General features: G+C 47.0%; 1 protein-coding gene across 1 annotated transcript; it reads left to right on the top strand.

Moving 5' to 3' along the window:
• Nucleotides 1-198: 198 nt before the first annotated feature.
• On the top strand, nucleotides 199-27,546 carry LOC137380431 (mitochondrial intermembrane space import and assembly protein 40-like). The gene is made up of 3 exons (XM_068052360.1): nucleotides 199-272; nucleotides 12,419-12,517; nucleotides 26,818-27,546. Exons 1-3 carry the CDS (start codon nucleotides 251-253, stop codon nucleotides 27,111-27,113), a joined length of 417 nt encoding a protein of 138 aa, XP_067908461.1. The 5' UTR covers nucleotides 199-250; the 3' UTR covers nucleotides 27,114-27,546.
• Nucleotides 27,547-27,834: the final 288 nt, after the last annotated feature.

Here is a 27,834-nt window from a genome sequence, read left to right on the forward strand (position 1 = left end):
ACTCTCTCGGTACTGACCCTCCGACAGTGCGGCACTCTCTCAGTACTGACCCTCCGACTGTGCGGCACTCTCTCGGTACTGACCCTCCGACAGTGCGGCACTCTCTCAGTACTGTATTGTAAAGTTTCGGGGATATTATGGGCTGTTTTTTGCTGCTTTGAATCGGGTGATTAATATTGTCCCGCCCTCGCTCTGTGATTGGTTGGCGGGTTCTTGCCGTGCGCGGGGTGAGTTGGGAGCCGGAGGAGTCATGTCCTACTGCCGGCAGCAAGGTGAGAGAGGCCGGAGCACCGGGGAGAGAGGGAGCGGGAGGCCGGGGCACCGGGGCCGGGGAGAGAGGGAGCGGGAGATCGGGGCACCGGGGCCGGGGAGAGAGGGAGCGGGAGGCCGGGGCACCGGGGCCGGGGAGAGAGAGACTGATTGGAGGGATGTCGGGGTTGGGGAGGGGGTGTGAGGGAGGCCGGTGAAAGAGAGGGGGAGGATGAGGGGACAATACCCGGAGTTCGGGCACCAGGAGTACACCTGGAGTAGATTGGGTTCCTGCTTCAGGATTACACTGGGGACCATTGGGCAGTGAGACTATAGACAAGAGAAGCAAGAGAACACTGTACACAGAGTACCCTGAGCAATGGAGTCTGGGCATAGGGAGATGATGAGGCCATTCAGCCCATCGAGCCATTTCTATCATTCACTGAGGTCATGGCTGATCTGTCATATAACCCCATCTGCCCACCTTTGTCCTTTAATACCTTTGGGTAACAAAAATCTATTAGTTTCAAATTTAAAAATTAATATTTGGTCGAGCATGAATTGCCATTTGTGGAATGGAGTTCCAAACCTGTATCACCCTTTGTGTGTAGAAGGGTTTCCTAGTGAGACCTGGATTAATGCTCTGGCGATTTGAGTTCAAATCCCAACATGTCATCTGGGAATTTAAATTCAGTTAAATAAATCTGGAATAAAAAGCAGGTCTCAGTAACAGTGCTCATGAAACTATCGTATTGTTGTAAAACCCAACTGCTTCACTAATGTGCTTTAGGGAAAGAATTCTCCCATTCCTACCCAGTCTGGCCTATGTGTGACCCACAGTTGTATCAAACTACTGCAGCAAAAAAAACACTGAGGGTGGACTGCAGTGCTTCAAGAAGGCAGCTCACCTTCCAAACCTGCGATCTCTACCACCCAGAAGGACATGGGCAGCAAATGTTTGGGAACACCACCACCTGCAAGTTCCCCTCCAAGTCACTCACCATCCTGACTTGGAACTATATCGTCATTCCTTCACTGTCGTTTTATCAAACTCCTGGAACTCCCTTCCTAACAGCACTGTGGGTATACCTACCCCACATGGACTGCAGCGGTTCAAGAAGGCGGCTCACCACCACCTTCTCGAGGGCAATTAGGGATGGGCAATAAATACTGGCCTGGCCAGCGATGCCCAAGAACGAATGATAAGAAAATTCTCTCCCGAAAGCTCTGGTAAAGCCTGGCTACCTGACCCGAACCTGATTAGATTTGACTACATGTGTCAGGTTCGGGTCGTGTCGAAATTCCGAGTCCAGCACTTGGGGTCGGGTCGGACTGGATCTGCTTCCCTGAACCTATAGAATTCGAACAGTACTTGACAGGGTAGATGCAGGAAGGAAGGATGTTCCCGATGGTCGGGGAGTCCAGAAACAGGGGTCATAGTCTAAAGATACGGGGTAAACCATTCAGGACTGAGATGAGAAATTTCTTCAGACAGTGGTGAGCCTGTGGAATCTGCTACCACAGAAAGCAGTTGAGGCCAAAACATTTTATGTTTTCAAGAAGGAGTCAGATATAGCTCTTGGGTTTAAAGGGATCAAAGGATATGGGGGGAAAGGGGGAACAGGTTACTGAGTTGGATGATCAGCCATGATCATAATGAATGGCGGAGCAGGCTCGAATGGCCTACTCCTGCTCCTATTTTCTGTTTCTAGGAAGTCAAGGGATCAGCTTTACCCAGCATTCCCCACAATTCCATCTGCAGTAATAGCCTGCTACTGGAACAGATGAAGGATATTCATCTTGGGTTGGGTTCAGGGTGGTCGGGTTGGGTTTTAATTTTATACCCGAGCTAGACTTTAAGGTCTGGCTCTAATTTTTAAACTATGCCCCTTCGTTCGATACTCCCCAACCACTGGAAATAGTTTCTCTCTATCTACCCTATCTGTTCCCCTTAATATCTTAAAACTCTGATCCAATCACCTCTTAACCTTCTAAATTCCAGGGAATACAAACCTAGTTTGTGTAAGCCGGCTTTGCAATTTAATCCTTGGACCAGGTATCATTCTGGTAAATCTACACTGCACTCCCTCCAAGGCCAATATATCCTTCCTAAGGTGTGGTGTCCAGAACTGCTCCCAGTAACTCCAGGTGTGGTCTAACCAGGGCTTTGTATAACTGAAGCAGGGCTTCTACCCCCTTGTATTCTAGTCCTCGAGATATAAAGGGCAGTATTCCATTAGCCTTTGTGATTATTTTCTGTACCTGTTCATGACATTTTAATGATCTGTGTACCTGGACCCCACCCCCCCACCAAGTGTCTTTGGATCTCCACTGTTTCTAGCTTTTCACCATTTAGAATTTTCTATCCTTTTTAGGTCCAAAGTGGATGGCATCACATTTGTCTACATTGATATCCATTTGTCACAGTTTTCCCCATTCACTTAATTAATTGGTAGCACTCTCTCCTCAGAGTCACAAGTTCTGGGTTCAAGTCCCACTCTAGGGCTTGAGTACAAAAATCAAGGCTGAAACTCCAGTGTAGTACTGAGGGAGATGCTACACTGTTGGAGGTGTTGTCTTTTGGATGAGACGTTAAACCAAGGGATCTGCCTGCTTGGGTGGAATGTTTTTCGTTTAGGATGTGGGCATCACTGGCTAGGCCAGCATTTATTACCCATCCCTAATTGTCCTTGAGAAGGTGGTGGTGAGCTGCCTTCTTGAACCACTGCAGTCCGTGTAGGGTAGGTACACCCACAGTGCTGTTAGGAGGGGAGTTCCAGGCCAGTGTCCCAGCGACAGAGAAGGAACGGTGATATAGTTCCAAGTCAGGGTGCTGTGTGGCTTGGAGGGAAACTTGCTGGTGGTGGTGTTCCCATGCATCTGCTGCCCTTGTCCTAGGTGGTAGAGGTTGTGGGTTTGGAAGGCACTGTTGAAGGAGGAGCCTTGGTGAGTTGCTGTAATGCATCTTGTAGATGGTGCACACTGCTGCCACTGTGCGTCGGTGATGGAGGGAGTGAATGTTTAATGTGGTGGATGGGGTGTCAATCAAGCGGGCTGCTTTGTCCCGGATGGTGTTGAGCTTTTGAGTGTTGTTGGAGCTGCACCCATCCAGGCAAGTGGAAAGTATTCCATCGCACTCCGCTTTGGGGAGTCAGGAGGTGGTTTACTCACGCAGAATTCCCAGCCTCTGACCTGCTCTTGTAGCGACAGTATTCATATGGCTACTCCAGTTCAGTTTCTGGTCAATGGTAGCCCCCAGAGTGTTGATCGTGAGGGATTCAGCGATGGTAATGCCATTGAACATCAAGGCAAGATGGTTAGATTCCCTCTTGTGTGAGACACTCATTGCCTGGCACTTGTGCGGCGCAAATATTACTTGCCACTTATCAGCCCAAGCCTGGATGTTGTTCAGGTCTTGCTGCATCTGGACATGGGCTGCTTCAGTATCTGAGGAGTCGCGGATAGTACTGATCATTGTGCAGTCATCAGTGAACATCCCCACTTCTGACGTTATGATGGAGGGAAGATCATTGACAAAGCAGCTGAAGATGGTTGGGGAGGACATCACCCTGAGGAATTCCTTTAGTGATGTCCTGGGCCTGAGATGATTGATCTTCAACAACCACAACCATCTTCCTCTGCGCTAGGTATGATTCCAACCAGTGGAATGTTTTCCCCCTGATTATAGAGACATACAGAGTTATACAGCACAGAAACAGGCCCTTCGGCCCATCGTGTCTGTGCCGGCCATCAAGCACTTATCTATTCTATTCCCATTTTCCAGCACTTGGCCCGTAGCCTTGTAGGTTATGGCGTTTCAAGTGCTCATCTAAATACTTCTTAAATGTTGAGGGTTCCTGCTTCTACCACCCCTGCAGGCAGTGTGTTCCAGATTCCAGCCACCCTCTGGGTGAAAAATTTTTTCCTCAAATCCCCTCTAAACTTCCTGACCCTTACCTTAAATCTATGCCCCCTAGTTATTGATCCCTCCGCTAAGTGAAAAAGTTTCTTATCTATCCTATCAATGCTCCTCATAATTTTGTATACCTCAATCTTGTCCCCCCTCAGACTTCTCTGCTCCAAGGAAACCAACCCTAGCCTTTCAGTCTCCCGTCATAGCTGAAATGCTCCAGCCCAGGCAACATCCTGGTGAATCTCCTTTGCACCCTCTCCAGTGCAATCACATCCTTCCTATAGTGCGGTGACCAGAACTGTACACAGTACTCCAGTTGTGGCCTAATTAGCATTTTATGCAGCTCCATCATAACCTCCCTGCTCTTATATTCTGTGCCTCGGCTAATAAAAGCAAGTATCCCATATGCCTTCCTAACCACCTTATCTACCTGGACTGCTGCCTTCAGTGATCTATGGACAAGTACACCAAGGTCCCTCTGACCCTCTGTACTTCCTAGGGTCGTACCATTCATTGTATATTCCCTTTCCTTGTTAGTCCTCCCAAAATGCATCACCTCACACTTCTCAGGATTAAATTCCATTTGCCACTGCTCCGCCCATCTTACCAGCCCATCTATATCATCCTGTAATCGAAGGCTTTCCTCCTCACTATTTATGACACCACCAATTTTTGTGTCATCTGCAAACTTACTGATCATACCTCCTATATTCACGTCTAAATCATTAATGTACACTACAAACAGCAAGGGTCCCAGCACCAATCCCTGCAGTTTACCACTGGTCACAGGCTTCCACTCGCAAAAACAACCCTCGACCATCACCCTCTGCCACTAAGCCAATTTTGGATCCAATTTGCCAAATTGCCCTGGATCCCATGGGCTCTTACCTTCTTAACCAATCTCCCATTGACTCTAGTTTTGCTACTGTTCCTTGATGCCATACTCGGTCAAATGCTGCCTTGATGTCAAGAGCAGTCACTCTCACCTCACCTCTGGAGTTCAGCTCTTTTGTCCATGTTTGAACCAAGGCTGTAATGAGGTCAGGAATTGAGTGGCCCCAGTGGAACCCAAATTGGGCATCAATAAGCAGGTTATTGTTAAGCAAGTGCTGCTTGATTGCACTGTCAACGACCCCTTCCATCACCTTGCAGATGATCAAGACTAGACTGATAAGGTGGTAATTGGCCGGGTTGGACTTGTCCTGCTTTTTGTGTACAGGACATCCATTGGCAATTTTCCACATTGCAGGGTAGATGCCGATGTTGCAGCTGTACTGGAACAGCTTGGCTAGGGGGTGGCTAGTTGTGGAGCACAAGTCTTCAGTACTATTGCCGGAATGTTGTAGTATCCGGTGCCTTCAGTCGTTTCTTGATATCATGCTGAGTGAATAGGATTGGCTGAAGTCTGGCATCTGTGATGTTGGGGACCTCAGGAGGAGGCCAAAATGGATCAGCCACTCGGCACTTCTGGCTGAAGATGGATGCACATGCTTCAGCCTTGTCTTTTGCATTGATGTGCTGGGCTCTGCCATCATTGAGGATGGGGATATTTGTGGAGTCTGCTCCTCCTGTCAGTTTAATTGTCCACTGCCATTCGCAACTGGATTGTCAGGACTGCAGAGCTTAGATCTGATCCATTGTTGTGGAATACTCTCCACTTGCCTGGATGGGTGCAGCTCCAACAACAACACAAAAAGCTCAACACCAGCCAGGACAAAACAGCCACTTGATTGGCACCCCCATCCACCATCTTCAACATTCACTGCCTTCACCGCTGCCGCACAGTGGCAGCAGTGTGTACCATCTATGAGATGCACTGCAGCAACTCACCAAAGCACCTTAGACAGCACCTTCCATACCCGCAACCTCTACCACCTAGAAGGACAAGGGCAGCAGATGCACGGGAACACCACCATCTGCAACGTCCCCTCCAAGTCACACACCATCCTGACTTGGACCTATATCGCCGTTCCTTCACTGTCGCTGGGTCAAAATCCTGGAACTCCCTTCCTAACAGCACTGTGGGTGTACCTACCCCACATGGACTGCAGCAGTTCAAGAAGGCAGCTCACCACCCCTTCTCAAGGGAAATTCGAGATGGGCAATAAATGCTGGCGATGCCTACATCCCCTGAACAAATTTTTTAAAAAGTATGACGTGATACATTTTGGGAGGAGCAACATGGAGAGACATTATAATCTAATCTGGGGGATGCAAGAGCAGAGATACCTGGGGTTACATATTTACAAATTTTTGAAGTTAGGGTAAGTTGATAAGGCGTTAAAGCTATGGGATATTTGGCTTTGTAAATAGAGACATTGAATACAAAAACAAGGAAGTCATGATAAACCTTTACAAATCTTTGGTTACGCCTCAGTCAGAGGATTGTGTACAATTCTGGGCAAAACACTTCAGGAAAGAGATTAAAGCCACATAGAGGCTACAGAGGACATTTACTGGAAGGCTTCTGCGGATGAGGGAATTCAGTTAATGTGAAGAGACTGGAGATTTTTAAGGGGAGATTTGATGGAGGAATTCAAAATTGAGGGGTTTTGATAGAGCAAGTAAGGAGAAACTATTTCCTCTTGAAGTGATTCAGTAACCAGAGGTCATAGAGGGGAAATTTCTTCACACAGATTATGATCTAGCACATAAGCCATAGGAGCACGAGGGCCATATCGCTCCTCACCCGCTCTGCCATTCATAGAATCATAGAAAGATTACAGCACAAAAGGAGGCCATTTGGCCCATCATGTCCATGCTGGCAACTCCATTAGTCCCACTCCCCTGTCTTGTCCCTGTAGTCCTGCAAATTTATTCTCTTCAGATAATTATTCCAATTCTCTTTTGAAAGCATCAATTGAATCTGGCTCTGCCACACTCTCAGGCAGTGCATTCCAGATCCTAAACACTCACTGAACCTGCCTCCACCACACTCTCAGACAGTGCATTCCAGATCCTAAACACTCACTGAACCTGCCTCCACCACACTCTCAGACAGTGCATTCCAGATCCTAACCACTCACTGAACCTGCCTCCACCACACTCTCAGACAGTGCATTCCAGATCCTAAACACTCACTGAACCTGCCTCCACCACACTCTCAGACAATGTATTCCAGATCCTAAACACTCACTGAACCTGCCTCCACCACACTCTCAGACAGTGCACTCCAGATCCTAAACACTCACTGAACCTGCCTCCACCACACTCTCAGACAATGTATTCCAGATCCTAAACACTCACTGAACCTGCCTCCACCACACTCTCAGACAGTGTATTCCAGATCCTAACCACTCACTGAACCTGCCTCCACCGCACTCTCAGACAGTGTATTCCAGATCCTAAACACTCACTGAACCTGCCTCCACCACACTCTCAGACAGTGCATTCCAGATCCTAACCACTCACTGAACCTGCCTCCACCACACTCTCAGACAGTGCATTCCAGATCCTAAACACTCACTGAACCTGCCTCCACCACACTCTCAGACAGTGTATTCCAGATCCTAACCACTCACTGAACCTGCCTCCACCACACTCTCAGACAGTGCATTCCAGATCCTAAACACTCACTGAACCTGCCTCCACCACACTCTCAGACAGTGTATTCCAGATCCTAAACACTCACTGAACCTGCCTCCACCACACTCTCAGACAGTGCACTCCAGATCATAAACACTCACTGAACCTGCCTCCACCACACTCTCAGACAGTGCACTCCAGATCCTAACCACTCGCTGCGTAAAAAAAGTTTGCCCTCATGTTGCCGTTGCTTTGTTTTCAACCACATTAAATCGGTGTCCTCTCGTTCTCGATCTTTCCGCCAATGGGAATAGTTTCTCCCTATCTACTCTGTCCAGACTTTTCATGATTTTGAACACCTCTATCAAATCTCCTCTTTTCCACGGAGAACAGCCCCAGCTTCTCCAATCTGTCCATGTAACTGAAGTTCCTCATCCCTGGAACCATGCTCGTGAATCTTTTCTGCATCCTCTGCACCCCTTCACATCCTTCCTAAGGCGTGGTGCCCCGAATCAGATACAATACTCCAGTTAAGGCTGAACTAGTGTTTAACTTCCTTGCTTTGTACTCTGCCCCTATTTAGAAAGCCCAAGATCCCGTATGCTTTATTAACCACTTTCTCAACCTGCCCTGCCACCTTCAATGATTTGTGCATATATACCCCCAGTCCCTCTCCTTGATTCCCTTCTTCTTTGGCCTCCTTATCTCGAGAGACAATGGGTAAGCGCCTGGAGGTGGTCAGTGGTTTGTGAAGCAGCGCCTGGAGTGGCTATAAAGGCCAATTCTAGAGTGACAGACTCTTCCACAGGTGCTGCAGATAAAATTGTTTGTCGGGGCTGTTACACAGTTGGCTCTCCCCTTGCGCCTCTGTCTTTTTTCCTGTCAACTACTAAGTCTCTTCGACTCGCCACACTTTAGCCCCGTCTTTATGGCTGTCCGCCAGCTCTGGCGAACGCTGGCAACTGACACCCACAACTTGTGATCAATGTCACAGGATTTCATGTCGCGTTTGCAGATGTCTTTAAAGCGGAGACACGGACGGCCGGTGGGTCTGATACCAGTGGCGAGCTCGCTGTACAATGTGTCCTTAGGGATCCTGCCATCTTCCATGTGGCTCACATGGCCAAGCCATCTCAAGCGCAGCTGACTCAGTAGTGTGTATAAGCTGGGGATGTTGGCCGCCTCGAGGACTTCTGCGTTGGAGATACGGTCCTGCCACCTGATGCCAAGTATTTTCCGGAGGCAGCGTAGATGGAATGAATTGAGACGTCGCTCTTGGCTGACATACATTGTCCAGGCCTCGCTGCTATAGAGCAAGGTACTGAGGACACAGGCCTGATACACTCGGACTTTTGTGTTCCGTGTCAGTGCGCCATTTTCCCACACTTTCGTGGCCAGTCTGGACATAGCAGTGGAAGCCTTTCCCATGCGCTTGTTGATTTCTGCATCTAGAGACAGGTTACTGGTGATAGTTGAGCCTAGGTAGGTGAACTCTTGAACCACTTCCAGAGCGTGGTCGCCAATGTTGATGGATGGAGCATTTCTGATGTCGTGCCCCATGATGTTCGTTTTCTTGAGGCTGATGGTTAGGCCAAATTCGTTGCAGGCAGCCGCAAACCTGTCGATGAGACTCTGCAGGCACTCTTCAGTGTCAGATGTTAAAACAGCATCGTTAGCAAAGAGGAGTTCCCTGATGAGGACTTTCCGTACTTTGGACTTCGCTCTTAGACGGGCAAGGTTGAACAACCTGCCCCCTGATCTTGTGTGGAGGAAAATTCCTTCAGAGGACTCCCTTAGTGTCCAACAATCTATCAATCTCAGCCTTGAATACACTCCTCGACTTTTCATCCATGGCTCTCTGAAGTAGAGAATTCCAAAGATTCACAACCCTCTGAGTGAAGAAATTTCTCCTCATCTCAATCCTCAATGACTGACCCCTTATCCTGAGACTGTGTCCCCGAGTTCTAGAATCTCCAGCCGGGGGGTAAACAGCCTTTCAGCATCTACCCTGTCAAATCCTCTGAGAACTTTATGTTTCAATGAGATCACCTTGCATTCTTCTAAACTCCAGCAAATATAGGCCAATTCCACTCAATTTCTCCTCATCGGACAGTCCTTTCATCCCAGTAGTAGGTCTAATAAACCTGTGCTGCACCCCTTCCAAAGCAAGTATGTCCTTCTTTAGATAAGGAGACCAAAACTGTCCTCAGTAATCATGGTATGCTCTCTGTACAACTGCAGCAAGACTTCCTTACTCTTATACTCCAACTTCCTTGCAATAAAGGCCAACATACAAACCATTTTCTTTTCTGATTGCTTGCTGTATCTGCATGTTAACCTTTCTGAGTTTCGTGTACACTGACCCCCAAATCCCTCTGAACACCAACATTTAATAGTTTCTCACCATTTAAAAAATATTCTGTTTTTCTATTCTTTCCCCCAAAGTGAATAACCTCGCCTTTCCACACATTATACCCCATCTGCCACCTTCTTGCCCACTCACTTAACCTGTCCATATCTTGATTATTGCTGAAAATAGAGACATGTTTTCGAAGTTTTTCGTCAACATGTCTCTATTTTTAGCAAGACTCCAGTTCTGTACTACCAAACGACTATCTGTAGAGAACAAATTTGCAGGGTTATGAAGAGGAAACTGGATTGTGGGACTAAATTGGACGTCTCTTTCAAGGAGCTGGCACAGGCATGACGGCTGAATGGCCTCCCCTGCTGTAAGATTTTATGATTCTATAAAGTTAATGGCGGTTTCTGATTGACAGATAAAATAGATGCTGTAGCCGATGCACATCTGTTCAGTAAGGTGTCTCAACGGATGTTTATTACAAGAATGCTGATGTGAGATTTCAGAGGAAGTGTAAAAGCTTGGAAAGACTTTAAAAAAAAAAAATCTTTCTAAGGATGTGAGTATCACTGGTAAGGCTGGTATTGATTGGCCATCCCTACTTGCCCTGAGAAGATGGTGGAGGGTCACTTTGAACTGCTGCAGTCCTAGAGGTTTGATGCGACTGAGTGTCTCATTTGGCCACTTTAGAGGGCCACAGTTAAGAGGTAACCACATTGCTGTTGTACTGGAGTCACATATAGACCCAGACCAGGTAAAAAGTCAGGTTTCCTTCCCGAAAGGGAGATTCGAAAGTTGGTTGAAGGATAAGGACAAGAACCAATGTCCTAGGGTAAATGGGCATTAGTCGGATTAGATAAGTTAAGACTTGCATTTCTATAGCGCCTTTCACCACCTCAGGATGCCCCAAAGCGCTTTTCAGCTAATGGAGTAATTTAAAGTGCAGTCACTGTTGTAATGTAGGAAAGGCAGCAGCCAGTTTGCGCACAGCAGACAGCAATGTCATCTGTTTTTAGTGATATTGATTGAGGGATAAATATTGGCCAGGACGTTGGGGAGAACTCCCTGCTCGTCTTCAAACTATTGGCAGTGGGATCTTTTACATTCACCTGAGAGGGTGTCTCTGTTCAACATTTCATCTGACAGTGCAGCACTCCCTCAATACTGGAACGTTGGCCTGGATTATGGGCGCAAATCTTGAACCCATGACCTGCTGACTCAGGCAAGAGGGCGATTGTGCTCCCTACTGAGGCAAGGCAGACACAAGGGCTGGAAGTGGGATTCCCCAGGGGTCAGTGCTAGGTACCTTTGTTCTCGGTTTACATAGATTTTTTAGTCTTGGGCATTCTCACAATGTACTTACAATTAGGAGGTAAAGTAGAGGGTAAAAGATTTCAGCAGAACAGAGGGGGAATCTGATGAGGGCCAAATACAGTTCTGTGCAGAGAAGTGTGAGGAAATATATTTGTGGGAGGAAATGTCGTAAATTGGAGTTTGCATTTAATTGAAGATGCTGAATTGTGTCGGGGGTAAATATGCTGAAGATTCAATAGAGAATTTCCTGAAATTGCCGGTGCAATTAGATAACGCCATAAAAATGGCAACAGAAATTTAGACTCTTTGAAAATAGTTGCAGGGTATAGAATCCTAGAACATAGGAGGAGGCCATTTGACCCATCGTGCCTGTGCTGGCTCTTTGAAAGAGGTCTCCCAATTCATCCCATTTCCCCTGCTCTTTCCCCATAGCCCTCAAGTATTTATCCAATTTTCTTTTGAAAGTTATTATTGAATCTGCTTCCACCGCCCTTTCAGGCAGCGCGTTCCAGATCACAACTCACTGTGTTAAAAACAAAATGTCTCATGCCACATGTAGATTTTTTGCCAATTTTCTTGAATCTGTGTCCTTTGGTTATCAAGCCTCCTGCCAGTGGAAATAGTTTCTCACTATCTACTCATCAAAAACCCTTCATAATTTTGAACACATCTATTAATTCTCCCTTTAACCTTCTTTGCCCTAAGGAGGAGAATTAATAAATTTGTACACTGTAGACTTACATTGGAGTATTGTGTGGTTTTGTATGCCCTATTATAGAAAAGAGCTTAAAGCGATCGCGAGTATAAAGAGTAGATTCACCAGGGATGGGAGGTCATAGGCAAGAAGCGAGGCTGCAGATGGTGGGACTATTCCCACTGGAGCAGGGAAGGTTAAGAGGAAATTTAACAGGTTTCCCTACATTACAGCAGCGATGAGTACGTGAATGGGTGTTAAACAATTTGGGTCGTCCTGAGGATGTGAAAGGTGCTATAGAAATACAAGTTCTTTCTTACCCGCTCTTTATTTACAAGTCTAATGGCTTCTCCTTGACTTTCAGGCAAAGACAAGGTCATTTTCGTCACCAAGGAAGATCATGAGGCTCCCAGTAGTGCAGAGTTGATAGCAGACGATCCCAATGACCCTTACGAAGACCACGGTGAGTGTTTGTGTTGATTGGCTATTCACTCATCATGGGATTTATCTGAACTGCAGTAGTAGTGGCCAGACACTCAGTTCCGTTTCCCAAACTGGATCCCTCCATTCCCATCCCTGTATCATTGTCAGCCGTGCATTCAGTTGCCAAGACCCTAAACTCTGGAGTTCCTTCGCTAAATCTCTGTCTTTCTCCTTCTTTAAGACGATCCTTAAAACCTATCTGTTTGGCCAAGCTTTTGATCACCTATATTAACATCTGATATGGCTCAGTGTCAAATTTAATCTGATTTAACTCCTGTGAAGTGCCTTGAGATCTTTTACTGCATTAAAGGTGCTATATAAATGCAAGTTATCGTGTTGATGCCATCGAAGGTGAGGGAAGCAATTGGGTCTTCTCTTGTGTAGATGGCCATTGCCTGACATTTCTGGGGGTACAAATGGTACCTGCTGTGTGCCAGTTCAAGTCTGGATGTTACGCGTACCTGCTATAAGCTGGTATGGACTGCTTTATGAATAGAATTGTGAATTGTGAAACAATCCCATGGCACTATGGCAAAGAAGGGCAGGGAGATTATCGTCAATGTTCACCATCTCAAAAAACAGATTATCTGGTCATTGCTGTTTGTGGGATCTTGCTGTGTGCAAATTGGCTGCTTCATTTCCTACATTACAACAGTGACTACACTTCAAAAAATACTTCATTGGCTGCAAAGTGCTTTGGGACATCCTGAGGTTATAGAAAAGCAAATCTTTCTTGAACTAGAAAATTCTAAATTCAATCTCCAGAAAACAGATTAACTGCCCATTCAACTCACTGCTGCTTTTAAAGAAAGACATGCAGTTACAACACAAAGACCATTCGGCCCATCCAGTCTATGTTGCCCTTTACCCTCCACATGAACAAACAGTCCCCATCACATTTACCCCACCCCCCGTTCCCATTTCCCTTCAACCCCTATCCTTCAACCCCCTGCCCTTCAACCCCCTGCCCAATCCCATCCTCAATATTGACACAGTTTCTGCCTCAACCACTAACCCTGAGAGTGAATCCCACAGCCTCACAGCACTGTGTGAAGCCGTTTCTCCTGCTCTCTCTTATAAATCTCTGACATCTAATCTTGTGTCTACAGCTTCTCATTCCTGACCCCTCGATTACTGAAAACAGTCCGCTTCCGTCTACCCTGTCCCATTTGTTCGTAATCTTTGAATAGTTCTGGAATATCACCCACAAATTTTCTCCCTTCAGGTATTTATCCAATTCCCTTTTGAAAGTTACTATTGAATCTGCTTCCACCGCCCTTTCAGGCAGCGCGTTCCAGATCACAACAACTCACTGTGTAAAAAATAAATATTTTCCTTATCTCACCTTTGGTTCTTTTGCCAATTGCCTTAAATCTGTATCGTCGGGTTACCAGCACTCCTGCCAGTGAAAACAATTTTTTCTTTATCAAAGCCCCCTCATGATTTTGAACACTTCTATCAAATCTCCCCTTATTTTCTCTGCTCTGAGGAGAACAATCCCAGCTTCTCCAGTCCCTCCATATAACGGAATTCCCGCTACCATTCCAGTAAATTTCCTCTACACCCTCTCCAAGGCTTTGACATCCTAAAGTGCAGTGCCCAGAATTGTGAAGGCATTAGAGAGGATGCAGAGAAGATTTACGGGAATGGTTCCGGGGATGGGGGACTTCAGTAACATGGATAGATTGGAGAAGCTGGGGCTGTTCTCCTTGAGAGGAGATTTGATGAAGGTGTTTAAAATCATGAGGGGTCTGGACAGAGTGGATAGGGAGAAGCTGTTCCCATTGGCTGAAGGATCGAGAACCAGCAGACACTGATTGAAAGTGATTGGCAAAAGAAGCAACGGTGACATGAGGAAAAACTTTTTTACACAGAGTAGTGGTTAGGATCTGGAATGCGCTGTCTGAGAGTGTGATGGAGGCAGGTTCAGTGAGTGTTTAGGATCTGGAATGCACTGCCTGAGAGTGTGGTGGAGGCAGGTTCAGTGAGTGTTTAGGATCTGGAATGCACTGTCTGAGAGTGTGGTGGAGGCAGGTTCAGTGAGTGTTTAGGATCTGGAATGCGCCGTCTGAGAGTGTGGTGGAGGCAGGTTCAGTGAGTGTTTAGGATCTGGAATGCACTGCCTGAGAGTGTGGTGGAGGCAGGTTCAGTGAGTGTTTAAGATCTGGAATGCACTGCCTGAGAGTGTGGTGGAGGCAGATTCGATCGAGGCTTTCAAAAGAGAATTGGATAATTATCTGAAGAGAGTAAGTTTGCAGCGTTATGGAGAAAGGGTGGGAGAGTGTAACTAACTGAGTTGCTCTTGCAGAGAGCCGGCACAGACTTGAGGGGCCAAATGGTCTCCAGCTGATGCCGAACCAGTGTTTTATAAATGTCTAGCTTTTTTGACTTTATACTTTGTGCCTCTATTTATAAAACCATCTCCACCTGTCCTGCCACAGGTTTGTGTACAGACATGACCCACCACTCCCGCCCACCCCCCGCCCCCCCCCCCCACCCAAAACCCCGGTCTCTCTCTCTATGCACCATCTTTAAGGTTAGTTTATGTTACCTTTTTGTTACTCTCTAACCTTTATTTTTGTCTTTTACTCTATCTAACCCCCGTGCTGTACCTGTCCTGGGAGTGTTTGATGGGGACAGTGTAGAGGGAGCTTTACTCTGTATCTAACCCCGTGCTGTACCTGTCCTGGGAGTGTTTGATGGGGACAGTGTAAGAGGGAGCTTTGTCCACTCATGGCATGGTGATTACTATCTTTGGAATGCTGTACATCTATACGGTATTATGTAGGCAGGCGATGTAGCCATTTTGTGCACAGGCAGATCCCATAATGGGGAGTGAGATGATCGCATGTGTTTGGTGGCGGTTGTTGATGGTACTGTGTTGCCCAGTAATTGAGCTGATTTGAAGTGGCGTTTCCCACAGCATAAAGACAATTTAAATTTCCCGAAACAAGCAAAACATTATTGGTTGTTAATTCTCTCTGGCTGACCTTCTGAATGCCACCTCTTTGGTTAGATAAATAAATATAAATCGTGAATACCACATGTTAGAAGAAGATCAGCACCACTGAGAAAACACATCTGAAACTCCCCCACCAGTGGAAAAGGTTTCTATCCACTCTGTCAATTCCTTTCAAAATCCTCTAGCGTAAAGGGCAGTGAGGGGCAAGAGTTCCTAGAGTGTGCTCAGGAAAAATTTTCTACAGCAGTATGTTGCTAGTCCAACAAGAAAGGAGGCACTGCTAGACCTGGTTCTTGGGAATGAGGTGGGCCAAGTGGATCAAGTGTCAGTAGGAGAACATATAGAAAAAGCCAGCGTGGACTCGGTGGGCCGAATGGCCTCCTGTGCTGTTATTGACTCTGAAATGGGTCCTTAATTTTAAATGCAAATACATTGCAAAACATTTCTGGCCACAAGATGGCAACAAAGGCCATGTTCTTCTTCCCCCACCCCATTTCTCTTTCCCTGTGTGCCCTATATCTGGAGCTGAGACGGAGACTGATGTTTATTGTGTTGCCATACTGGGTCTGCAGCAGGTGGTGAGAGAACCAACAAGAGGGAAAATCCTACTTGACCTCGTCTTCACCAGTCTACCTGTTGCAGATGCATCTGTACATGACAGTATTGGTAGAAGTGATCACCGCACAGTCCTTGCGGAGACTAAGTCCCATCTTCACATGAGGATAACCTCATGTTGTGTGGCACTACCACCGTGCTAAATGTGATAGATTTAACTAGATCTGGTACCTCAAAATTGGGCATCCGTGAGGTGCTGTGGACCATCAGCAGCAGCAGAATTGTATTCAACCACAATCTGTAAACTCATAATCTGGCATATCCCCCACTCTACCATTACCATCAAGCTGGGGAATCAGCCCTGGTTCAATGAAGAGTGCAGAAGGGCATGTCAGGAGCAGCACCAGGCTTTGGGTGCCCACCATGGGATGTGGGCATCACTGGCTAGGCCAGCGTTTATAGCCCATCCCTAATTGCTCTTGAGAAGGTGGTGGTGAGCTGCCTTCTTGAACCGAACAGTCCTTGGGTGTAGCTACACTCACAGTGGTGTTAGGAAGGGAGTTCCAGCATTTTCACCCAGCGACAGTGAAGGAACGGCGATATAGTTCCAAGTCAGGATGGTGTGTGGCTTGGAGGGGAACTTGTAAGTGGTGGTGTTCCCATGCATCTGCTGCCCTTGTCCTTTTAGGTAGTAGAGGTCGCGGGTTAGGAAGGTGCTGTCGATGGAGCCTTGATGAGTTGCTGCAGTGCATCTTGTAGATGGGACACACTGCTGTCACAGTGCGTCGGTATTGGAGGGAATGAATATTGAAGGTAGTGGATGGGGTGCCAATCAAGTGGGCTGCTTTGTCCTGGATGGTGTTGAGCTTCTTGAGTGTTGTTGGAGCTGCACCCATCCAGGCAAGTGGAGAGTATTCCATCACACTCCTGATATGAGCCTTGCAGATGGTGGGCAGGCTTTGGGGAGTTGGGAGGTGAGTTACTTGCTGCATAATTCCCAGCCTCTGACCTGTTCTTGTAGCCAAAGTATTTAGGTAGCTGGTCCATTTCAGTTTCTGGTCAATGGTGACCCCCAGAATGTTGTTAGTGGGGGATTCAGCGATGGTAATGCCATTGAACATCAAGGGTAGATGTTTAAATTCTCTCTCATTTGAGATGGTTATTGCCTGGCACTTGTGTGACGCGAATGTTACTTACCACTTATCAGCCCAAGCCTTGACGTTGTCCAGGTCTTGCTGCATCTGGACACGGTTTGCTTCAGTATCTGAGGAATTGCGAATGGTGCAGAATATTGTGCAATCATCAGCGAACATCCCGACTTCTGACCTTATGTTTGAAAGAAGGTCATTGATGAAGCAGCTGAAGATGGTTGGGCCTAGGACACTACCCTGAGGAACTTCTGCAGTGATGTCCTGGGACTGAGATGTTTGACCTCAACAACCACAACCATCCTCCTTTGCGCTAGGTATGACTCCAACCGGCAGAGAGGTTTCCCCCTGATTCCCATTGACTCCAGTTTTGCGAGGGCTCCTTGATGCCATACTCAGTCAAATGCAGTCTTGATGTCAAGGGCAGTCACTCTCACCTTACCTCTGGAGTTCAGTTCTTTAGCCCATGTCCAGACCGAGGCTGTAATGAAGTCAGGAGCTGAGTGGCCTTGGCAGAACCCAGGCTGAGAGTCATTGGGCACATCTAAAAATGAGATGTCAGCCTAATGAAGCTACAACACAGGACTACATGCATGCCAAACAGCAGAAGCAGCGTGCAATAGACCAAGCTCCTTGGTCGAGTAGCCTGGGAATGCGCTTGAGATACTGAGGCACTGCAGATTTGTATCCCAAGCACCTTCCTGAGAGAGACCATAGAAAGCTTACGGCACCGAAGGAGGCCATTCAGCCCATTGTGTCTCTGCCAGCTGCAAAAACTAGCGGCCCAATCTAATTCCACCTTCCAGCACCTGGTCCGTAACCTTGCAGGTTACAGCACTTCAGGTGCAGGTCCAGGTACCTTTTAAATGTGTTGAGGGTTTCTGCCTCTACCACTGATCCTCACAGGGAATTCCAGACACCCACCACCCTCTGGGTGAAAAAAATTTTTCTGATGTCCCCTCTAAACCTTCTACCAATCACCTTAAATCTGTGCCCCCTGGTAATTGATCTCTCCGCTAGGGGCAACAGGTCCTTCCTGTCTGCTCTATGTAGGCCCCTCATAATTTTGTACACCTCTATTATCACGGCCTCTGGCCCAGTACACCTACTCAGCATCTATGCTCCAACACTCTGCTCCCCACCTGAAGTTAAAGACCAGTTCTACGATGAACTCCATAATATCATTAGTAGCATTCCCAATACCGAACATTTGTTCCTGCTGGGGGACTTTAACGCCAGGGTTGGGGCCGATCACGACTCATGGCCCTCCTGCCTTGGGCGCTATGGCATTGGAAGGATGAATAAGAATGGACAGAGACTGCTGGAGTTGTGTACCTTTCACAACCTCTGCATCACCAACCCCGTTCTTTCATACTAAACACCGTCACCAGGTTTCACGGAGGCACCCAAGATCACATCACTGGCACCAGCTTGACCTCATCGTCACAAGGCGAGCCTCTATAAACAGTGTCCAAATCACACACAGCTTCCACAGTGCGAACTGCAACACTGACCACTCCCTCGTGTGCAGCAAAGTTAGACTCAAACCAAAGAAGCTACATCACTCCAAGCAGAAGGGCCGCCCGCGCATCAACACTAACAGAATTTCTTATCTACAGCTGTTATATAAGTTTCTAAATTTACTTGAAAAAGCCTTTCAAAACATTCCTACAGGGGATGCAGAGACCAAGTGGGCCCACATCAGAGACGCCATCTATGACTCAGCAATGACCACCTTTGGCAAATGTGAGAAGCAGAATGCAGACTGGTTTCAATCTCACTTTGAAGAGCTGGAACCTGTCATAGCCGCTAAGCGCACTGCACTGTTGAACTACAAGAAAGCCCCCAGCGAGTTAACATCCGTAGCACTTAAAGTAGCCAGAAGCACTGCTGTGCCAATGACTACTGGCAACACCTACGCAGTCATATTCAGCTGGCCTCCAACACCGGAAACATCAGAGGAATGTATGATGGCATTAAGAGAGCTTTTGGGTCAACCATCAAGAAGATCGCCCCCCTCAAGTCTAAATCGAGACACGATCACTGACCAACGCAAGCAAATGGACCGCTGTGTGGAGCACTACCTAGGACCGTACTCCAGGGAAAATGTCACTGAGACTGCCCTCAATGCAGCCCAGTCTCTGCCAGTCATGGATGAGCAGGATGAAGAGTCAACGACATCGGAACTCAGTGATGCCATTGATTCTCTAGCCAGTGGAAAAGCCCCTGGGAAGGACGGCATTACCACTGAAATAATCAAGTGTGCCAAGCCTGCTATACACTTAGCACTCAATGAACTGCTTTGTCTGTGCTGGGACGAGGGAGCAGTACCACACGACATGCGCGATGCCAATATCATCACCCTCTATAAGAACAAGGGTGACCGCAGTGACTGCAACAACTACCGTGGAATCTCCCTGCTCAGCATAGTGGGGAAAGTCTTCGCTCGAGTCGCTTTAAACAGGCTCCAGAAGCTGGCTGAGCGTGTCTACCCTGAGGCACAGTGTGGCTTTCGAGCAGAGAGATCCACCATTGACATGCTGTTCTCCCTTCGCCAGCTACAGGGGAAATGCCGTGAACAACATATGCTCCTCCACATTGCTTTCATAGATCTCACCAAAGCCTTTGACCTCGTTAGCAGACGTGGTCTCTTCAGACTACGAGCAAAGATCGGATGTCCATGAAAGCTACTAAGCATCATCACCTCATTCCATGACAATATGAAAGGCACAATTCAGCATAGCAGTGCCTCATCCCTTTCCTATCCTGAGTGGCGTAAAACAGGGCTGTGTTCTCGTACCTACACTGTTTGGGATTTTCTTCTCACTGCTGCTCTCTCATGCGTTCAAGTCTTAAGAAGGAATTTTCCTCCACACAAGATCAGATGGCAGGTTGTTCAACCTTGCCCGCCTAAGAGCAAAGACAAAAGTATGGAAGGTCCTCATCCGGGAACTCCTCTTTGCTGACGATGTTGCTTTAACATCTCACACTGAAGAGTGCCTGCAGAGTCTCATTGACAGATTTGCGGCTGCCTGCAACGAATTTGGCCTAACCATCAGCCTCAAGAAAACGAACATCATGGGACAGGACGTCAGAAATGCTCCATCCATCAATATCGGCGACCATGCTCTGGAAGTGGTTCAAGAGTTCACCTACCTAGGCTCAACTATCCCCAGTAAGCTGTCTCTCTATGCAGAAATCAGCAAGCGCGTGGGAAAGGCGTCTGCTGCTATGTCCAGACTGGCCAAGAGAGTGTGGGAAAATGGCGCACTGACACGGAACACAAAAGTCCGAGTATATCAAGCCTGTGTCCTCATTACCTTGCTGTACGGCAGCGAGGTCTGGACAACGTATGTCAGCCAAAAACGACGTCTCAATTCATTCCATCTTCGCTGCCTCCAGAGAATCCTTGGCATCAGGTGGCAGGACTGTATCTCCAACACAGAAGTCCTCGAGGCGGCCAACATCCCCAGCATATACACCCTACTGAGCCAGCGACGCTTGAGATGGCTTGGCCATGTGAGCCGCATGGAAAATGGCAGGATCCCCAAGGACACATTGTACAGCGAGCTCGTCACTGGTATCAGACCCACTGGTCGTCCATGTCTCCGCTTTAAAGACGTCTGCGAACGAGACATGAAGTCCTCTGACATTGACCACAAGTCATGGGAGTCTGTTGCCAGTGATCTCCAGAGCTGGCGGACAGCCATAAAGGCGGGGCTAAACAGTGGCGAGTTGAAAAGACTTAGCTGTTGGCAGGAAAAAAGACAGAAGCGCAAGGAGAGAGCCAACTGTGTAACAGCCCCGACAACCAATTTTATCTGCAGCGCCTGTGGAAGGGTCTGTCACTCTAGAATTGGCCTTTATAGCCACTCCAGGCGCTGCTTCACAAACCACTGACCACCTCCAGGCGCTTACCCATTGTCTCTCGAGACAAGGAGGCCAAAGAAGAAGAAGATTAAGTCACCCCTCAGCCTCCTCTGTTCTAAGGAAAACAACCCTAGCCGATCCAATCTTTCCTCATAGCTGCAACTTTCAAGCCCTGGCACCATTCTTGTAAATCTCCTCTACTCTCTCCAGAGCAATTATGTCCTTTCTGTAATGTGGTGACCAGAACTGTACACAATACTCCAGCTGTGGCCTAACTAGTGTTTTATACAGTTCCAGCATTACATCCTGGCTTTTGTATTCCATACCTCGACCAATAAAGGAAAGCATTCCATATGCCTTCTTCACCACTCTATCTACCTGGCCTACCACTTTCAGGGACCTGTGGATGTGCACTGCAAGGCCTCTCAATTCTTCTACCCCTCTCAGTATCCTCCCGTTAATAAAATAAGCAGCCAAAGAAAAGCACCGGGGTTGTTGTAGCAAAGCACCTGAGGCGAGTTTAGGAATATAATGTGGAAAGATGTGAGGTTGTCCACTTTGGTCGGAGGAATAGATGTGCAGAGTATTTCTTAAACGGTAAGAGACTAGAAAGTGTAGATGTACAAAGGGACCTAGGTGTCCTTGTCAATAAGTCACTGAAAGCTAACATGCAGATGCAGCAAGCAATTAGGAAGACTAATGGTATGTTAGCCTTTCTTGCAAGAGGATTCGAGTACAGGAGTAGTGAAGTCTTGCTTCAATTGTATAGAACCTTAGTTAGACCGCACCTGCAGTACTGTGTGCAGTTTTGGTCCCCTTAACTTAGGAAGGATATTATTGCCATAGAGGGAGTGCAATGAAGGTTCACCAGACTTGTTCCCGGGATGGCGGGACTGTCCTATGAAGAGAGATTGGGGAAACTGGGCCTGTATTCTCTAGGGTTTCGAAGAATGAGAGGTGATCTCATTGAAACCTACAAAATACTTAAAGGGATAGACAGGGTAGATGCAGCTAAGATATGTACCCTGGTTGGGGAGTCTAGAACCAGGGGACACAATTTCAAAATAAAGGGGAAGCCACGTAGGACAGAGATTAGGAGAAATTTATTTATTTATTTATTTCGAGATACAGCACTGAAACAGGCCCTTCGGCCCACCGAGTCTGTGCCGACCATCAACCACCCATTTATACTAATCCTACATTAATCCCATATTCCTACCACATCCCCACCTTCCCTCCATTCTCCTACCACCTATCTACACTCGGGGCAATTTATAATGGCCAATTTACCTATCAACCTGCAAGTCTTTGGCTGTGCGAGGAAACTGGAGCACCCGGCGAAAACCCACGTGGTCCCAGGGAGAACTTGCAAACTCCACACAGGCAGTACTCAGAATCGAACCCAGGTCGCTGGAGCTGTGAGGCTGCGGTGCTAACCACTGCGACACTGTGCCATCCACAGGGTTGTGAATCTTTGGAATTCTCTACCCTAGAGGGCAGTGGAAGCTCATCATTGAGTATGTTTCAAGCAGAGATTGACAGATTTCTAAATTCCAATGACATATGGGGATATGAGGATAGTGTGGGGAAAATGGCATTGAAGTGGATGATCAGCCATGATCGTATTGAATGGCGGAGCAGGCTCGATGGGCTGAATGGCCCACTGCTGCTCCTATGTTCCTATGAACTCCTGTCTTTAAAAATATCTATCCTGTACCAGAGATTCCAAGCTCCTTTCTGCTGTCATTTTGACACGTGAATATCCGAATATCTTTGAAGAGTTTAATCCACGTCATGTACATCAATTTATCACCTCGCTAGCCTAGCCAGCAGCTGGTTTAAGGTGTTGTGTTTTTACAAGTCAGCTCTGCTCTGAAATTCCCTTTAGTACGAAAATATGAAGGAAGACTTCATTAAAGCAGCACAGATTTTGGGGCAGTATCTCAGAAATATTTTAAGATTATGAAAAAGATGGGAGAAGGTGGCTAGGAGCCGAATCTTTTCAGTAATCGAGGGGTCAGGAAGGAGAGGCTGTGGACACAAGATTAAATATCAGATTTAGAACAGAGAGCAGGAGAAACTGCTTCACATAGAGTCGTGAGGCTGTGGGATTCACTCCCAGGGTTTGTGGTTGAGGCAGAAACTCTGTCAACTTTGAGTATTGGATTGGACAGGGGGTTGAAGGGATAAGGAGTAGAAGGGAAATGGGAATGGGGGGTGTGGTCAATGTGATTGGAGCTATAAACAGAAGAAATGGGAGCAGGAGTAGGCCGTTCAGCCCCTCGAACCTACACCGCCATTTAATAAGACCGTGGCTGATCGGATTGTGGCCTCGACTCCACTTTACTGTCTGTCCCCCATAACCCTCAACTCCCTTGTAGATCAAAAATCTGTCTTAACTTTTCCCTAACTTTTAATACACTCACCCAACAAAAATCGATCACATTCAATCTTGAGAACACCAATTGGCCCCCAGAATCCGCAGCCTTTGGGGAAAAAAGTTCTACATTTCTGGTCCAAGACTTGCTTTTCTATAGCACCTTTCATAACCGCAATGAAGTAAATAGTTCTGTGTTTCTATGTTCAGAAATTGCAGGGATTAAATTAAAAGGAAATTTGGAAATCAGGACATGGACATGGTTCTTAATGAATACTTTGCTCTGTTTTCATAAGAGGGGGACGCGGCAGTCACTGTAGTTGAGGAGGAGTGTAAAATATTGGATGGGATAAACAAAGTGAGAGGAAATTTAAGGTGTTTACCATCCTTGAAAGTGGATAAATCACCAGGCCCGGATAAAATGTATCTGAGGCTGCAAAGGAAAGCAAGGGAAGAAGAAATAGCAGAGGCTCTGACCATCATTTTCCAATATTCTCTGGCTACAGGTGTGGTGCCAGAGGACTGGAGGACAGCTAATGTTGTGCCATTGTGTAAAAAGGGAGGAAGGGATAGATCGAGTAATTACAGGCCAGTCAGCCTAACCCTGGTGGTAGAAGATTATTGGAAAAATTCTGAGAGGCAGTGTAATTCATTATTTAGAAATACATGGATTAATCAAGGACAGTTGGCATGGTTTTGTTAAGGGATGGTCGTGTCTGACTAACTTGATTGTATTTTTTGAGGAGGTAACAAGGAGGCTTGATGGGAGGGAGCACATTTGATGTTGGCTGCATAGATATTAGCAAGGTTTTTGACAAGGTCAACATGGCAGACAGAAATGTAAACGCCCATGGGATCAAGGGGAAAGTGACAAGTTGGGTCAAAAATCAGTTCAGCGGCAGGAAGCAAAGGGTAATGGTCAACACGTGTTTTTGTGACTGGAAGGCTGTTTCCACTGGGGATCTGCAGGGCTCGGTACTGGGTCGCTTGCTGTTCATGGTATATATTAATGATTTATACTTTAATATAAGGGGGCATGATTAAGATGTTTGCAACTGATAGAAAAATTGGCCATGTGGTTGATAATGAAGAAGAAAGCTGTAGACTGCAGGAAGATATCAATGGACCGGTCCAGGGGGCAGAAAAGCGGCAAATGGAATTCAGTCAGAAGTGTGACGTGATGTATTTAGGAAGCAAACAAGACAAGGGAATACACAATAAATGGTCGGATACTGAGAAGTGTAGAGGAACAGAGGGATCTTGGAGTGCATGTCCACAGATCCCTGAAGTTAGCAGGACAGGTAGATGAGGTGGTTTAGAAGACATACGGGATACTTTCCTTTATCGGCTGAGACATACAATATCAGAGCTGGGAAGTTATGCTAGAACTGTGCAAAACATTAGTTAGATCATAGCTAGAGTACTGCGTGCAGTTCTGGTTACCGCATTACATGAAAGATGTGATTACACGAGAGAGGGTACGGAGGAGGTTTATGAGGATGTTGCCAGGAATGGTGAATTTTAGCTATGAGGAAAGATTGGATCAGCTGGGGTTGTTTTCTTTTGAACAGAGGAGGCTGAGGGGAGATTTAATTGAGGTGTATAAAATTATGAGGGGCCTAGATAGAGTGGATAGGAAGGACCTATTGCCATTAGCGGAGTGGTCAGTAACCAGGAGTAGAGATTTAGAGTAATTGGCCGAAGGATTAGAGGGGAGTTGAGCAATTGTTTTCACCCAGAGGGTGGGGGGGTCTGGAACTCACTGTCTCATTACATTTTAAAAAAACACTTGGATATGCACTTGAAGTGTTGTAACCTACGGTACCACAGACCAAGAGCTGGAAAGGGGGATTAGGCTGGATAACTCTCTTTGGGCTATCGTGGACACGATGGGCCGAATGGCCTCTGTACCATAAATCTTAGTCGCTGTAGTAATGAAAGAAACACAGCAAGATCCCACAGACAGCAATGATTCCCACTACACTTTGTGTGAAGATGTGCTTCCTGATTTCGCTCCCAAATGGCCTGACACTCATTTCAGGGTTATGTCACCTTGTTCTGGATTCGCTCCATCAGTTTTTTCTGTATTTACCCTATCCAATCCCTTTATCATTTGCACCCCTCCAACAGATTACCCCTTAACATTCTAAACTCAGGAATACAAGCCCAGTCTATGCAACCTATCTTTGTATTTTAACCATTTTAGCCCCATTATCATTCTGGTGAATCTACCCCCTCCAAAGCCAGTATATTCTTCCTGAGGTGTAGTGCCCAGACGGAGCAGAGTTACTCCCGATCAAGGTTCAACTGAAGCCTCCACTCGATTTAAAAGTTCCTTGTATTCTCCCTGATTTCTGGCTGCCCTCCTTCCCATGACCCAACTCCAGGCAGGAATGTAAGGGGGAAAGAAGCCGCTTCCCGAACCACGCAGAACAGAAGCTGCTCCATTTAACCTTCCGACTGCGTATGTGATGATTATACAGTGTGAAGGAGACATGCTTTGTCACTGTAAATTACACACTGCAGACTAGGAGGGAGGCAATGCAGGAGATTGTTCAAATTCTTGGAATGCGTGCCACTTACCTTTTGATTTATCTGAACCAATATCCATTAACCACTGTGTCCCTGGGCAATTTTTTCATCTCAACTGTTTGTAAATCTTGGAGCCGGAATGCAACCCTCTAATTCTCCCCAGTTTATCCTTCCCTCGCACAAGGGAATTATTATTTAATCAACTTCCACTGCCCTTTCAGGCAGCACAATCCAGATCACAACAGATCACTGCGTAACAAAAATTTGCCGTATCTCCCCCTCTGGCTCTTTTGTCAATTTTTCCTGCCACTGGAAACAGTTTCTCCTTATTAACTGAACACCTCTATCAAATTTCCCCCTATCCTTCACTGCTCCAAACAGAACAACAAAAAATAGAAGGACTTGCATTTCTGTATCACCTTTCAGAACCTTGAGATGTCCCAAAATGCTTCTCACAGCCTATGAAGTACTCTCTTGTAAGGAAACTTGGCAGCCAATTTGTACACAGCAAGATCCCATAAACAGATATGATAATGACCAGACCATCTGAACCTTAATGATGTTGCATAAGGGATAAATATTCACACTAGGGAGAACTCCCCTGCTCTTTGAAATTGTGGCTGAGAGGGCAGACAGGAGCCTTGGTTTAACGCTTCATCTGAAAATATGCAAGTTCTCCAGGCTCTCCAATTGGGTGATGATGATCTAGCACAGGATCAGGCCATTCAGCCCATGTCTGTGCCGCACTTACCGGTGATATTCTGGCAAATCTCCTTTGCGCAACACTCCACGGCAGTGATGCCCTCTTTAATCTGTTATTTAAAATATGTTTGCAGGTCTGATCCTGCCAAACGGCGACATCAACTGGAACTGCCCCTGCCTGGGTGGGATGGCCAGCGGTCCCTGCGGTGAGCAGTTTAAATCCGCCTTCTCCTGTTTCCACTATAGCAAGGAAGAGGTGAAAGGCTCAGATTGCCTGGAGCAGTTCCGAACAATGCAGGAGTGCATGCAGCGCTACCCAGACCTGTATCCGCAGGATGAAGAGGGTGAAGAGCAGGAGGACAGCGACAAAGTAAAGAGCGATCTCCCAGCGCAAGAGATACCAACTGCACAGAGTCAGGGATCCAGCTAATGAGAGGGTGCTGGGGGTGCTTCTGTTTCTCCAGACACCACCCTCCCTTTGCCTCCCCCTCCCCCAACCATAAGTCTTCGAACCAGTCTCAGACAAGAGAAAGATGCAGCCAACTTTTACCAACTGTGTGTTATTTTTGTGTGGGGAGGGGTGTCTTGATGCTGCTATGGAATTGGGGAGAAGCAGAGCCGAATTGGGGTGGGGTATCGCCAAGAGGGTCTTTACCTGGTAAGCGGCACCTAAGCTCCGAGCATTTACTTTGGGGACCAGGCTTTGTGTCGTTATACAAGGAGGGGAGTGAAGTGTCTGACCCTGGCGGGAGGGCATGCGAATCTCTGTCTGCGCAGCCAGCTGTTAGCCTGCGTAACGACCTCCTTCTTGAAACACAGGAAACAAATGCATTCTAGTAAATTAAAGATATTTTTACCTTGCATCTTGTTGTCAAGTTGTTTCTTCTCCTGGAAGTACGGTTAACATTTCTATAATTTTTTTTGTCTCCCGGTTCCCCTCTCTCCCAACCCCCCCCCCCACTCCCCACAGTTCCTCTCTCACCCCTCCTCACCCCCAGTTCCCCTCCTTGTGAATGGTGACATTGTTGGGCTTGTACTCTTAGGAAGCTTCTCTGCCACCTCACTCAGCTGCCATCCTTCATGGGAATACCAGCCGGCTGTTAGACCAGGGAGGGCATTACAGCAAAGCCCGATTCCTGTTCTGTCAACAA

This window comes from Heterodontus francisci, chromosome 19 (assembly GCF_036365525.1).
Source record: "Heterodontus francisci isolate sHetFra1 chromosome 19, sHetFra1.hap1, whole genome shotgun sequence".
Lineage (NCBI taxonomy): Eukaryota > Metazoa > Chordata > Chondrichthyes > Heterodontiformes > Heterodontidae > Heterodontus > Heterodontus francisci.